This window comes from Elephantulus edwardii, unplaced genomic scaffold (assembly GCF_000299155.1).
Source record: "Elephantulus edwardii isolate Elephantulus edwardi_28Jun2011 unplaced genomic scaffold, EleEdw1.0 scaffold00120, whole genome shotgun sequence".
NCBI classification, from domain to species: Eukaryota; Metazoa; Chordata; class Mammalia; order Macroscelidea; family Macroscelididae; genus Elephantulus; species Elephantulus edwardii.
In genome coordinates this window covers 1302100-1316893 of record NW_006399870.1, presented here as the reverse complement: position 1 = coordinate 1316893, position 14794 = coordinate 1302100, and the positions used below count along the sequence as shown (strand labels likewise).

General features: G+C 40.5%; 1 protein-coding gene across 1 annotated transcript; it reads right to left on the bottom strand.

The window, feature by feature from the left end:
* Positions 1-3567: 3567 nt before the first annotated feature.
* Positions 3568-10314, bottom strand: PANX3 (pannexin 3). Its single transcript, XM_006892798.1, has 4 exons — positions 10134-10314; positions 7201-7343; positions 6257-6471; positions 3568-4306 (listed from the first exon to the last, which is right to left on the bottom strand). The coding sequence occupies exons 1-4, from the start codon at positions 10312-10314 to the stop codon at positions 3667-3669; spliced, it is 1179 nt and encodes a 392-aa protein (XP_006892860.1). The 3' UTR covers positions 3568-3666.
* Between the last annotated feature and the right edge of the window lie 4480 nt (positions 10315-14794).

The window sequence follows — 14794 nt, the reverse complement described above, 5'->3', positions numbered from 1 at the left end:
CAATAATGTATAGTGCATTGAAACAGAGGAGGGAGAAAACTCAATGAAAGGTTCAATAATGTATAGTGCATTGAAACAGAGGAGGGAGAAAACTCTTTAAAAGGGATATGTGATTAGGTATTTTTGTCATGACAGGAGTCTACAGCGAAGGCTACATGGTAGAGTGGAACTGGGGGAAGATTTGTAAAACAATGAAAGAATTTTTCTTTTACTTTTCCAAGAGGGTAGTGTACTGGGAGGGGGGAGGCAGGGATGGGAAGGGAGAAAGTGTAATAATGAATAGAAATCAAACCCACCCCAAACCAAACAAACAAAAAAATAAAATGCAGTAAATACATGCTTTTTATTTTTTTAAAAAGAACTCATGAAATACTATGCAAAATGGATGACCCTGGAGGACATTATGCTGAGTGAAATATCTCAGTCACAAAAGGACAAATATTACATAGGGCCACTGTTGTTAAATGGGACTGACATCAGGGCTGAGGGAAGACAGAAAAGAAAGGGAAGAATGATGTATATTGCATTGAAACAGTTGAGGGAGAGAACTGTTTAAAAGGGACATATTCTTGTCATTACAGAAGTCCAGAGTAAAGGCTTCATAGTGGAGTGGACTTCGGGGGAGAGACTGCATAACAATGAAAGAGTTTTTCTTTCTTTTCAAGAAGAGTGAATTTGGGGAAGGGGGTGGGTAGGGAGAAAAATGCAACAATGAATGACTGGACACCCTGTCTCTGTAAACTTTCATTAAAATTAATTAATAAAATTTAAAAAAATGTGGAAAAATTAACAAACATAAAAAAAGGAATTCAAAAGATAAAAAAAAAGAAACATGTCAATAAGTATCCCATCAATACCTTGGACCTTATTTTTTGCAGGTGCCTTCAGTGCAACTTGAACTTCTTCCTTCACTACAATTGGCTCTTGATCATATGATACCTCTTGAAATATTTCAGTGTCAGCTAATTCTTTGGATACAGCAACTCTGTGTATTCCTTCCATCTTCTTTGATGTTTCGTGAATCATTCAAGATTTTGCCCATAATATCTCTCAGTATTGCAACTTGAGGCTTGAATTTGTTTTTCACTTCTTTCAGTTTGAAAAGTGTTGAGTTTTAATTCTCCAACTCCAGCTCTTTGCACATTTTGTTAAAATACTTGAGCTGCCCTTTGAAATCTTCTGTTCTTTTTTTACTTCAGTGTCTCATCCCATTGCTTTGGCTACTTTGTGCTCTACTGCAATTTTCAGAGTCTCTTTTGACATCCATTTTGGCCTTTCTCCTCTGTTTCTGTAATGACCTTTTGCTCTCTTTGTTGATGATACCTTTGATGTCATTCCACAACTCATCTGGTCTTCAGATGTTATTGTTCAATGCTTCAAACCCATTCTTAAGATGATGTTCATATTTGGATGGGATAGACTCAAGGTCATTTTTTGGTTCTTGTGGACTTGTTTTAATTTTTCTTTAGCCTTAAATTGAACTTTCACACGAATAATTGATAGTCAGCACCTGGCCTGATTTTGACAGCAGATGTTAATTTCCAATGATTCTTTCCACCAATGTAGTCAGTCTGATTCCTGTGCAGTGCTTCAGGTGAGGTCTTTTTACCTTAGATCTGCATGCTGGTAGGTTCAAACTACCAGATTCAAAGCACCAAGTGCTGCTTTTGGGTTAGTGTGAAGCTTCTTATGGACTGTGCCACCAGAACTCCCTACAAGGGTTAGATTATGTTATCTTTTACTCATTCGGCATTATTATATAGCCATTTCACAGTGTTCTTGTTACTTCTTAATAAACATAATTTTAAATGGTTGTTTAATATACCAGTTATGGTTACATTGTATTATCTATAGTTTTAATATTTTTTCCTTTTTGATCACCAACTGCTTCAAGGAAAGTCTTTAGACACAAAATCATTTTCCATACAGGACTACTTAGAAGCTAAATCTGAGTGCTCTAAAGAGGATTATGTAACCAAGCAACTCATTCAATTGTTTACTCAGAAAATGGTACCTGTAGGCTTATTATGACACAGACTTTAAAAAAATTTATAAGGGAAAGATTGGTGAGTAAATAGCAATATTAAAATAATTTAATATGCTTTGTCTCAGAGATAGCTATTGGATAATATGGCATTATTCAGTAGGAGATGGAGGGAGGAGATATAGAAGTACTTCTTAAAGAAATATGGACACAATCTGAAGGAATGTCAGTGGCTGGTTGAGAAAAGAGTAGAGAAGGGACAGCGTGTTCACACCTTCAAGGATGCTGGAAGTAGTTATTTGAGTTAAAGATGTGGTGGGGAGAATCCAAAGGAGAGACTGAAGTAGTAGGCAGGTTTTGTATCATGCGGCATTTTGTATACCAGCCAAAAAGTTGAATTTTTTTTTATCAAAAAGTCAAATTTTTAACCCAGAGACAATAAGACATCGATAATGAATAATCAGTTTCTTGTTTGCTTGCTTTAGGCAAACTCAGCTGACTTTGTCAAAATAAAAAAAAAATTGTTTGAAGTTATGTGCAAAAATTCTCTGAAGAAATACATAATGTCCATCTCTATTGTCTTTGCAGCCACAACAAGAATCTTTCCAGTGCAGGCATAGGGATTGAGAGGATGGCAAGTCAGAGATGAGACAGAGGGCTGCTCTGAGGGAGAAGAATGAGTAATCTCCTCCCATATTATTTATTGCCTTTGAAAAACCACTGAATTGGTTCCAACTCGACATTACACAACACCAACATCATAACAGAAATACCACGAGTGAATGATGTTAACAAAACATTTATTTGTCCACAGTTTAGGAGGCTAGAATTCCGAATTGGAGAACTGGCTCTAGGAGAATGTTTTCTCTTTCTGTAGGTTCTGGAGGAAGGTTCATAGCTCCTTTCCTGGATCTAGGGACATCGCAGGGATTCTGGGTCCCAAGGATGTGCTTTTCTAGATTTTTTCCCTTGATCTCTCCTTGGATGCCCCTCTCTCTAGCTCTTGTAAGATAAAAGGTATTGCAGACTACATCTCAGGGAAACTTAACATTAGATCTTTATCAGGTGGCATAAAGATGCTGTATCCCACCCTTAATCCTTTTATAGTTGATTGCTTTATCAGATCATAGGACATTATACATTTGGATGGCATAATTCAACCTATGACAAGGCTTAACAGTACTTGACTGTTGACCATACTTATTTCATTTTTAATGGTTGCAGTGCAATAGGTGGGGTTAAGTATTCCTTGGGTTATTAAAGACATATTTTGTTAAGTGTAGTGAAGGAGTCCACAGCCAGTCTGTAACCCCATGCCTTAGAGAAGTGAGAGTTTGGTTTGTTATTATTGTTAGGTTCAGTTGTGTTGGTTTTCATCTTCTAGTGAATCTGTGTGACAAGAGTATAATTGCCATAGCGTTTTCTAGACTCCAATTTTTATAGGAGCAGAGTGCCAGGTCTCTCTACTTCAGAATGTGGGTTTGAATCCCTTTTAGTAACCAAAAACAATAGCTGAGTACTTAATTGTATTAAATAACTAACAATAGCTGAGGTCTTCATTGTATTTAACCACTAATAGTAGCTGAGTACTTAATTGTTGTGCCACTTTTATGGAATATTGTGAGTCTTATGAGGAAGAAGAATGATCCTTTACATATGTTCCCCACTCCATGTTTTCTTAGCTATGAATGTTCATCACATACCTGGTGGGTGAGGCGTTTAGGTTTTGAGGGTTCTAAGCCAGCCAATAATGTCATGAAATCAACCACTGTGTCAATATTGTGCTTTTGTGTGGTTGTGTCCTTTAACAGACACAACACACTCAACCGGCTAAAAGAAATTAGCTCAGGGATATTGGCTCGGAGGAAAAGAAGGATCATGTTGAGGTCATTGATGGGACATCCCAGCATCTTTCTGCTGAGGAGGTCAAAAGCTGGGAGCATCTCATAGATGGACAGGAGGTGTTTGTCCCAGCTGCACAGTCGAGTGAGGTTGTAGAGTATCACTGGAACCAATAAGGTATATACTACTACACTGGAGAGGCTAACAATCTGGAAAACAGACAAGAAGGACAGCCTGCAGGTGATCAGATCAGGGATGTGAGCCTCATCACTTAGCAGTTCTCTCTTGATGGAACAGCTGAATTCCTCCTGGAAGAAGATACCTAGATGGAAGTGACCAAGGTATAGGTAGGTGGCTGAGGTGAGGAGGAGCAGGAGGGTGTTCCTCAGGAGGTAGGTCGTCACCAGTGAATGTGAACGTTGCTTACATGCCAGGTAGCGCTCCAGCAAGGGGAATTCAAAGTATCGTTCTCTCCGAGCCCTGGGCAGGGGAAGAAAGGAGGCAAAGTTAGGAGAGACTGTTCAGAACTATATTTTTGGAGCATCAAATGAGGAAGTAAGAGAAGATCTATGTAGCCCTCACAGAATTCTTGGCTAATGTGAACACTCACTGTCTTTGAGTACTCCATCCCTAGTACTGAGTGCAATGCAGTAAACCCAACAAGTCACCCATGGCTAATGAATTGCCACACTGATTTTCTGCTTAAAAACTCTAACCTCCCAGTTGAAATAGGCTCCTTTTGGCTTTTAAATAAGCACTAGATGAGGAGTTTTATAGTAACTGCATTGTGGCTTTGAGTCTGTGTACTCTATACAGAAGTCATAAAAGTAAACTTGCAAGCCAGTACTTGTTGAAGATTGTAGTGTTCACTGAAGAAACTTGGTCTGATTATGAGAGAGATGCAGGTAAAACATGCAAGCAGGAAATAAAAACAATGGTTTGTTTGTTGCTAAAATGATGGGTAGAAACCAAAGCAGTTGTAATAGTTGGGAGACAAACAGCAGTGTAGCCTGGAGTGTTCAGAAACCTATAGGAAAAGTGTTAGCTTTGAGATTCAGAGATTGATAAGGGTCAGAATAGTTAGAAAAGGTCTGATTTTTTTCAAAAGATGGGAGAGGAGTTCTTTTCACAGCCTAGATACATTATGGCTTTAAAACCGCCCAGCTAACCTCTAAGTGAGCCTGCTGTGGCCACCTACCCACTTAACACTGCACCACTCAACCCACTAGCTCTCTCAACCTCTTCTGCTCTTTGTTCATACCACTTACCTTTTCCCCCTTTGGCTTCTAATCTGAAGGTTGATAGTTTGTACCTACTAGCTGCTTTGAAAGAGAAAGTGAAGGCAATCTGTTATAAACATTTACTACTTTGGGAACTCTATGAGGGGCTTGCACTCTAACCTATAGGGTCGCAGGAGTCAGAATTGGCACTTTATCAGTGGATTTAGTTTTCACTCAATATAATGTAAGACATGGGTCTGTAGGGTCTTCAACACAGCACATGAGTAGGTATGTATTTGTCTCCATATGCCGTTTCCCCTCTCATCTCCAGCACATAAACCCTAAAGCATTCATATCAATAGACTTGTGCCTGGTGTATAGTTGTTAGGTGCCATCTGACTAACTATCACTCATGGTGACCCTATGAACAACAGAACACAATCTTGCTCTAGCTTGCACCATTCACTGTCAGCCCATCTCATTGAGGGTCTTCCTTTAATGAATGAACAGTGTACAGGAGACCAGGAGAAGACTGCATAGGCAGAGTGGAAGGTTTCTGTTGTCTGGTAGTAAGAAAATAGTTTGAAAAAGTTATTGTTATGTGCTGTTGAGTCACCTGTGACTCATAGCAACCCTATGTACAGCTGTGAAGCCTATGCTGTCCTGAGCTAGTCTTACTGACTCTGGCACACCTACTGCCATTATCACAATTGCTATATCAGTTGATCTCATCTGGGGTCTTCTCTCCTGTGATGTCTGTCTCTCCACCTTCTCCAAGGACACATGCCCAAAGCATGTGAGACAGAGCTTCAAAATCCTGGCCTCCAAGGAGAAACTTGGTTTCACCTTCTTCAAGACAGACCTATTTATTTTCTTGGAGATCCGTGGTAGTTGGCAACACTGTGTTGAGGTCCTAGGGAAACTTTTTCTGTAGGTATGAGAAGAGCTATTTGAGATAGCAGGGGATTGATTAAAAAAGTGGTGTTTAAAGAGACTCATCTCTTTGTTACTCAGTGTGTCTAAAACCTCCGTATAGAGAACTTTCTCTTCTTTGTATGGCAACAATAGAAAGTTAGTGAGATGATATATTAAACACTTTTTTTTTTTATTCTGAGAAGTATGCCACAGGATAATATAAATGTTACTTCAAAGAAATGGCTTTAATATTTGCACTGATATATTCAGAAAGGAATGAAAAGAGACAACTCACTTTTCCAGCTCATCCCAAAAACCATGGGGATCAGAGCTCTTCTGCCGGATCTTCACCATATGCTGTACCAAGCGGATGGAGCGGTTATAGGATTTGTCCAGTTCGCTGATGATAAACAGCAGGTCTGAGCTGAGGGCTGGCACGGCTGCATACTGCCATAGCAGAACTGGTAGGTACATGGCCATGGCTAGGCCCAGCAGGGAGTAGGGGAGAGCCTGCAGGGGAGGGCAAACTGAGGAGGAAGGCCCAGGGTGGGAGGGGTGGGAGGCCTCTAAACAAGGGGCTATCCTTCCCTGAGGTTCTCCCTCAAAAAGGCATCACATTGTAGGTTAAAAGCTACCAAAGGTCCAAGAACAGAATTGTTTAAAAGCTCATATGAGAAATAGACTCTCAGGTTCTTTCTCTAACATGATGTAGTCAAGTGATTATTCTTTCTCTTCCTTGGTGGAAGGCTTTTTGGAGAAATGAAACTAGAGGCTCTTCATTTGGGTCCATTGAAGGCAAAGGAGCCATACTGAGAACAGAAGAGTTAAGTGAATGGATACTATGTTCTAAGACTTATTGCTAAATTCCCTAAGGATTGACAACCAGGCTTAACACCAACCACAGTCTGTCTATGCAAAGATTAAGAACTTTTCTTGGAGAAATCCAGTCAGTACAAAAGAAACAGTCCGCAAATACATATTGGAATTTTCCACAATGAACTTCCCGAAGATCACTTTGAACTCAAGGCTGCTAATCACTACATCTTATTCACAAAGCACAAAGCTTCCAATCAGGTGTAAAGAATACTAGACATCTGAAGAGTGGCTGCAACATGAAATCAGATCAAAATAAACCCTGAGAAGGAGGGAGAGGACACAAGGAAATGGAGAAGGTAAAGATAAAGTTCCATTCCCCTTCCATTTAGATGTGAGGTCAACATAGAGCCCAGCCCACTTTACCTTGTGGGGCCAGAGAGACTTTGTCTTGTAGTGGCCCTGCTTGTCTTGCTCATGATGAACCAGCGAGTCCCAGCAGGAACTGTCCACAAAGGCAGCCTGCCGGACACTGAAGTTGCTAGGAGAGAAGCAGCTGATTGGAGACCCTGGAACAGGAAGACATCCTTAAAGCCGCGTTGAGCTGGAGTGGAGGGTCAGACCCCAGGGAGCAGTCATCTAGAAGTTTTATTGGGGTTGTTGCCCATTTCTTTTCCCAGTTTCTGTATCTGCTGAGCACCTGTTTTCATCTTTTAGTATCTGAGCCTGCTCTGGCTCAGTAGGACTTGACATGATAGAATAGTAACCCTCTATTTGCTCTTCAGGACCCTTAAAAAGGAACAGTTGCCATTGAACCAAACCAATTCTAACTCATAAGGAAACCCATGCATTTCTGAGTAAAACTGGGCTTCTAAGGGTTTTGGAAATTAATCATCACGCTTCCTTCTGAGTCACCTCAGAGCCACCACCCTCTCAGTAGTCAAGTGTATAATCATTTGTACCACCCAGGAACTAGGCTGCTTGCTCCAGGCCTGCTTTTTTGTGCTCACGGCCCATTAGCTGTGGCAGTTCCTTTCTTTCAAAGCTCTCTCAACGTTTCCAAAAGGCTGGGTGGGGATCTTCCCGTACTCCACAGTTTGGCACCAGAGGGCCTACAGTTGATGGTAATATTTCCTTCTTGAGAGGACTGACATCTTCAGACTTTAAAATTTAGAGGGTTTATTGCCTGGAAATCTGAGCTCAGGCCAAAATCAAAGGTGGGAAAGTGGCGAGGAAAGGAGTGGCCTTGGAGGGAATCTTTGGCTTTTATTGTCCCATCCTTCTCCAGAAGGAGGCAGAGGTGAGCACCAGCACCTCTCCCATCTTGTGGATGAAGGAAAAGACCATGAGAGATGGAGATATATCTTTAAAAAACAACCTAAGTTAAAAAACAACAAATGAATGGATAGAGAAGCTATGGTATATTCATACAATGGAATACTATGCTGCATTAAAAAAACAAAGAACTCATGTAATATTATTCAAAATGGGTGACTCTGGAGGACATTATGTTGAGTGAAATATCTCAGTCACAAAAGGACTTATACTGCATAGTGCCACTGTTGTAAAATGGCACTGACATTGGGGCTGGGGGGAGAATGAAAAAGATGAGATAAATAGTGTATACTGCATTGAAACAGATGAGAGAGACAACTGTTTAAAAGGGATATATGATTAGGTGTTATTGTCATGACAGGAGTCTAAATCAAAGGCTGCATAGTGGACTGGACTTGGAGGGAGGGACTGTATAACAATGAAAGAATTTTTCTTTTACTTTTCAAAAAGAAGAATGAACTGGGGTGGGAGGGGTGGGCAGGGTGAATGATGCAACAATGAATGAATGGAAATTCAAAGTCTCTGTAAATTTTCATTAAAATTAATAATAAAAATATATAAAGGGGAAAAAAGAAATAAATTAAGACTCAGAATGACCTTATGAACAATGACTTTGAACCTTGCCCTATTCTATGCTGTTCTTATCCTAGGGATTGTAAGCAATATCACAAAATATAATGTATATGAACTGTTGAACAGAAAACCAATTTGCTGTTTACGTTTTCACTTAAATCAATGTTTAAGTGAAATATTTCTAAATGCGCCATAAAGTATCACACTGGCTTTAGCTGAAGTAGATTTGTTTGGGGTTTCCCCCCCCCCAACCTTTTAAATAAATTAATCTAAAAAACAAAACAAACAAACAAACAAAAGCATAGTGACCTCATAGCACAGCCAGAAAGGAAAGCCAGGATTCCCAATTTTCAGCAACTCTACTTCTTTAGCAGGTAGATTTGCTGAGTTTTGCTTTGCTTTTTTTTTTAAATTATATTGTTTTGTATACAAAATTCATATACATTGTTTCATACTTTTGAATTCATATTGTGTTTCATATGATCATTCCCATACATTGTGTTTTATAAAATTAATCACCATTGATCTATGCCCCCATTATCCTGACTTTTCAGGTCCCTACTGAATCTTTCCAATTTCCTTCACCCCCTCCCTCTACCAAATTGTGCCACCCTATGATTTCCCCCCACCCTCAGCCACCTTGCTGCCTCCCTTTCCCCTGCCCCCATTTGTAAATGCCACCTTATAAATACACATTTTACTAGTTATCCTTCTATTTTTACTGTAATATCTTATGCACTATTTGTCCTTCCAAGACAGAGTTAGTTACTTTGCATAATGCTAGAGACCCAGTTTTGTTAGTCATTTAGCCTATGTTCTCAGATCTGTAACCCTAATTGTAAATGGCAAGAGGGCTTGGAAATTAAGTCATTTGTCTAAAACATGGCCTGAGTAAGATCAATGGGAATTGTAAATTCTGAAAAGATTATAGTGGCCCCAATCTCTCACTGTCAAGAAACAGAATAAAATTTTAATTATTGAAGTTACATAAAACATGAGTACTGAAATCAAAAGAGCATATGTCTAAGTTTTTTTTAAATTGCAAAAGTTTGGAGCTTAATTTCAGAACTTTTTTTGGGGGACTCTAAACAGATGCAGTAGGAGTTCTGGTGGCCCAGTGGTAGGAGTTGGCCCACCAATCCAAAGACAGGCTGTTCAGAACCACCAGATACTCTGAGCGAGAAAGATGGGCGATCTAAAAACTCATTGAAGGATTAGGTATGGGTTAGTTCCATCTAGATGGCAATGAAAAAGAAATAAAGAGAGATGGATAGATAGATAGATAGATAGATAGATAGATAGATAGATAGATAGATAGACAGACAGATAAACATGCATAATATGCCTTTTGGATAATACGGTCAGCCCAAATCAGGAAACCTAGTCCCAGTGAGAGCCTACTTCAGCATCTAGAAGGCTTTTCTTTTGTACTAGTCCTGTAAGCAACTTACCAGAGGAGAATTCTTGGGCAAATGCCAGGGACATCAGCAACAAGGGGAAGCCCACACTTAGGAACTTGACTATCTGGTCCAGGGGCAGTTCCAGGCGCAATCCTTTTAGACGGGGACTCCTGCGTTCAGGCAGTAGGGCATCTGAGAGCATATACTCTGCAGCTGTGTGTGCAAGTGACATGATGCTGGTGTGTTTGGGAGTGCAGAGGTGTCAGGAGGTCCCAGGGTAGCAGGGTGAGAGATGGCAGCTTCAAGCGGCTGACCTTGAGTAGTGTCCGCAGCTCTGACCTCAGGCACATCTGTGCTAGAAACAGGGAGTAGTCCTCTAAATAACTGGCCAAGCCCTGGAACAGGCACTCTGGTAATTAAAGGGAGGCAGAGCCTAAGCAGAGCAATGCTGGGGAAGGATAAGACTTCACTTGGGGTGGGTGCCAGTTTTCTCTAGGCTACCCCTGTATACATGGAGTCCTGCTGTGGCTTTATGCTGCCCTTTTATTAATAAAGTATTTTTAGTAGGATGGTGGAAAGAAGGGAAGGCTATGGAGTCAAGGCCCCCATATAACTGATGTGGAATTCGAGTGGAGATTGTTTAAATGTGTTGGAGGCTCTCATTTTGTTTGGGCGTGGGAATAGAACCCCCACGACTCAGAATTGCTCCTGCTATGTAGTATTCTTTGTTCCAGTGATGATTTTTGCTCTGGGCCCTGGCTCTTTCCCAGAACCTTCTCTGGTTCTGGAGTTAAATTTCCTCCCTGCCTCTGATCTTTTCCCAGTGTGTGTTTCAGCCACATATTTACAATTTCAGATTCCTTTTTAGACCCACCAACTCTCTGGCAAAGCTGCAGAGAATGCTTGGCAGTGTTGAGGAGTGAAGATTGATTGAAAATATCAGAGGTGAAGGTGCTTTATAAATTGCACTGAGTGGTGAGTCTGGATTTTACTCTGGCCCCTTTGGCTATGCCTTCCCCACAATGCAAGGAGTTCACGTATGCCAGTTATAGCAACTGGATGTCTATTTAGAGTCTACCCATCTCTTCTTGATGACTCTCCAGTGCTTGAGACTGTAATTTATTTCCTAAATGGCTCAACTTGCTTTCAGGGTCAATGTGCATCCCCTAAAGGGTGCTATTGGGGTGTATCTAAGCCTGAGGATGGGGCTTATGAACAACATGGCATCTGGCTTTCCCCAGAGCAGCTTATCTTAGAGAGACCACAAACAGGAAGCCACAATGTCTTTTATGACTTAGTTTCTGAAGTTCTATGTGGTACACACTTTTACTAAGCTAGTTACCAAAGAGGCAGTGGTTTGAACTCACCCAGTCGTGCTACGAAAGACAAGGACTGATGATCTGTTTCCACAAGATTACAGTAAAAATAGTCCAATGGAACAGTTGTACCCTGTGACACATGGGGTTGCCATGAATCAGAACTGAGTTGAAAGCACGTGTTTCTAATTATTAGTTAGAAACAAATCAGGAACCATGATGGTGAAATGGTTAAGAACTCAGCTATTAACAGAAATGTTGACAATTTGAATCTACCCAGTGTATCTGTGGGAGAAAGACTAGGTGATGTGGTCCTGTAGAGGTTATAGCCTAGAAAACCCTGTGAGGTAGTTGGACTCTGTCACCTAGGGTTATTGTGAGTTGAAAATCCAACAGCAATGGAAGGAAAGCACTAAATTCAATGGGAGGAGAATTAGGTTCCACATTTTGAAGAAAACGTCAAATACTTTGTGGACTATTTTAAACCAGCATATTGTTGTTGTCAAGCTTGGAAGGAGGATTGGCATCCACTTTCATAATAGCTTGCCTCCGGAAACCCTATGAACCTGGAGAGAGGATGAAAGGCACCCAAGCATCGAGGACTCTCCTTCATAGGGTCACTATGAGTCGCCTGAGACTTGACGGCACTTAACAACAATAATATCAACCTAGAGAGAGATAGATCAGCTGGCCCAGTGGACAGAAAGCGATGCTACCAAGCCGAAGGTGGGTGACTTTTAATCCACGGCCCTCGGGCCTGCCTTTCATTGTTTTTGTTCAGACATTCCTCTAGGTCGTATAGCCCTGGTGTACAAGTTGCTGTCCTGAGGTCACTTTTGGTTGCTGTGAGGCTGAACACTGTGACAGTGATGTGTCAAATGCGTTAATGGTTGGCTACCTACTGCAGACAGAGAGTTGGGTGGAGCTTCCCCATTAAAAAAAGCTTGGAAGGAGGAGTGGCATCCACTTCCATAATAGCTTGCCTCTGGAAACCCTATGAACTGGGAGAGGATGAAGACATCTAAGCATCGAGGACTCTCCTTCACAGGGTCGCAATGAGTCCCCTGCGACTCGATGGCACTTAACAATTGTTGTTGTTAGATGCCGTTGAGTCGACTATGATGCATAGTGACCCTGTGAACAGCCAGCCTGAATTCTATCCTATCCTGTTCCATTCTCACTGTCTCTCACACTCCAGAGCTCGTTCCTGAAGTCACTGTTTCAGAAGCTGACCAATTTTTCATCTAAATGATTGACTTTATTGGCATATTTTGTTAACATGTCACTGTTTTTGTTGTACATCAATATGTATCTCTACTAATTTATTGAATTTTTTATGCATTTTAAAGTCACTTGCAGGTGTTAGTATGTTTGTTGTTATCAGATGCTGTCAATCGGATTACAACTCATAGCAACCCTGTGAACCAGAGATGAAGTCTTTGTTCTTTGCGTCCTCACGACCCAGCGCATTGTTACAGTCACTGTGTTGATTCATCTTGTTGAGTATTTCTTTTTTTCTTACCATCCACATTTTCCCCAAGGATTGGCCCCTCCTGACAATGTGTTCAAAGTATGTGAGATAAAATGTCATCATCCTTGCTCCCAAGGAGCATCCTGATTGCACTTTCTCCAAGATAGACTTGTTTGGTGTTTGGACAGTCCATGAATTATTCAGCACTCTTTTTCCAATACCACAATCAAAAGCAATAATTCTCCTGTCATTCTTATTTATGTTCTAACATTCAGATGCATAGGAAGCAATTGAAAATACTAAGGCTTAGAACAGGTGTACCTTAGCCTAAACTGACACTGTTGAATTTTAGCATTTTGAAGAGTTCCCAGCACAACATTCTTGTTTGCTGCTACCATGAGCTTGATTGTGTATTCAAATAAAATGACATTTTGTTTTAAAAACTTTATTACACATACTGGTATCTTCATGATGTGTGGACCTGGGTTGACTGTCTATGTGGCATTATTATTGATCATTACTTCTTTAATGGCTAGCTGTTTTACATTGCATGGCAAAACTTGTATATTAGGAATAATAACCATAGTTTATTGAGATGATGCTATCTTTCATAAAAAAATGCTCCCTTTTCTTATGTTAACTAAATGGGCTAAGGAGCTGATACTTATAATCTATCAGTGAATGAGCTGACCTCAGTCTATGTTGGAGTTTTAATAGGTTTTAAGTCTGCCTTTAGTTTTTCCATTCCTGGAACCTGACCTTTCCAGGTTTTTAGTTGAGAGCCTCTTGGTATTTGTCTTTTAAGCTCTGAAAAACTGCAAAAGGTTATGCAGTGAAATGTGTGAGAGATAGTACTTGGTATCACTGCCTTGTTTTTCTGGGCCCTAAAAAGTTCTCTGCCTTTGACAGGCTACAATTGTATCACTTTTTCATTTCCTGAGTTAGTGGAAAAACAGTTGAGTTTTCCCTCTCTGACAGGTTTTCACTTTATAAAGGTTCCAATTTTTGTAGGTTTTATTTTATCATCTTGAGCAGATTTTTGCTTAGTTCTTTAGTCTCTCATTGGATTTAGCTTGAAAATCTTCTGAATGTTTTAAAGAGAATATTGGCTTGGTGAGGTTGTATCAATGAGTTTAATACAGGCCTCCTCTTCTGGGAGCACCCTTGAGAAGTACATGAGATTTTGAGCTTTTGGCTTTGTGCGTAGTCCATACAATTTCAGCACTATGTGGATAATCTGTGAAGAAACTGGATACTCTTGTGAAATTCCTTTAAATTTCCACTTCACCTCTTATTGTCTTTAAAGGCTTTGATGGCTCATACTGTAGTGACCTTCTGCTTGACCCAAGGCCATGATAAGTTGCCACCTGAACACAACAAATGCCCCCAGGAAAAGTTCTTGAAGATTGGCCACCAAGGCACAGAGATGACATCGGGCTGTTCATCTCCCCTTAGCCCGGTACACCCCATGCATGCATGGTGGTTTCAGAAAATAAAAACACAAAAACAAAAACACCAAAAACCTGCCAAGGGAGGAATGAATGTATGGGAACTTTCCATAGATGTGTAAGTCACAATGTCCATTTCTACATATAAACGCATGCATGTACCCGCAAAAAAAAAAAAAGATTGGCATCTCATCAAATTGACTCCATACTCATCTGCAATCTTAATTTATCTTTTCCTCAATTATTTCATAGTTCATGGATACCTCCATTCCCAAGCTGTAGTTCTTGTGTACTGTCGAGTCAGAACCAACTCATGGCTTACTTTCCAGTGGTGTTTCAGAGTTAGTAAAATGCATGGAAGGATATTACCAATCCTTCTCCCTCTGAGCAACTGTTTAATTTGAACCCTGTGCATTTGGGATTGCAGTGCCACTCCTTGCCACTAGGCCACAAAAGCTCTCTAAATTGTATTTGACA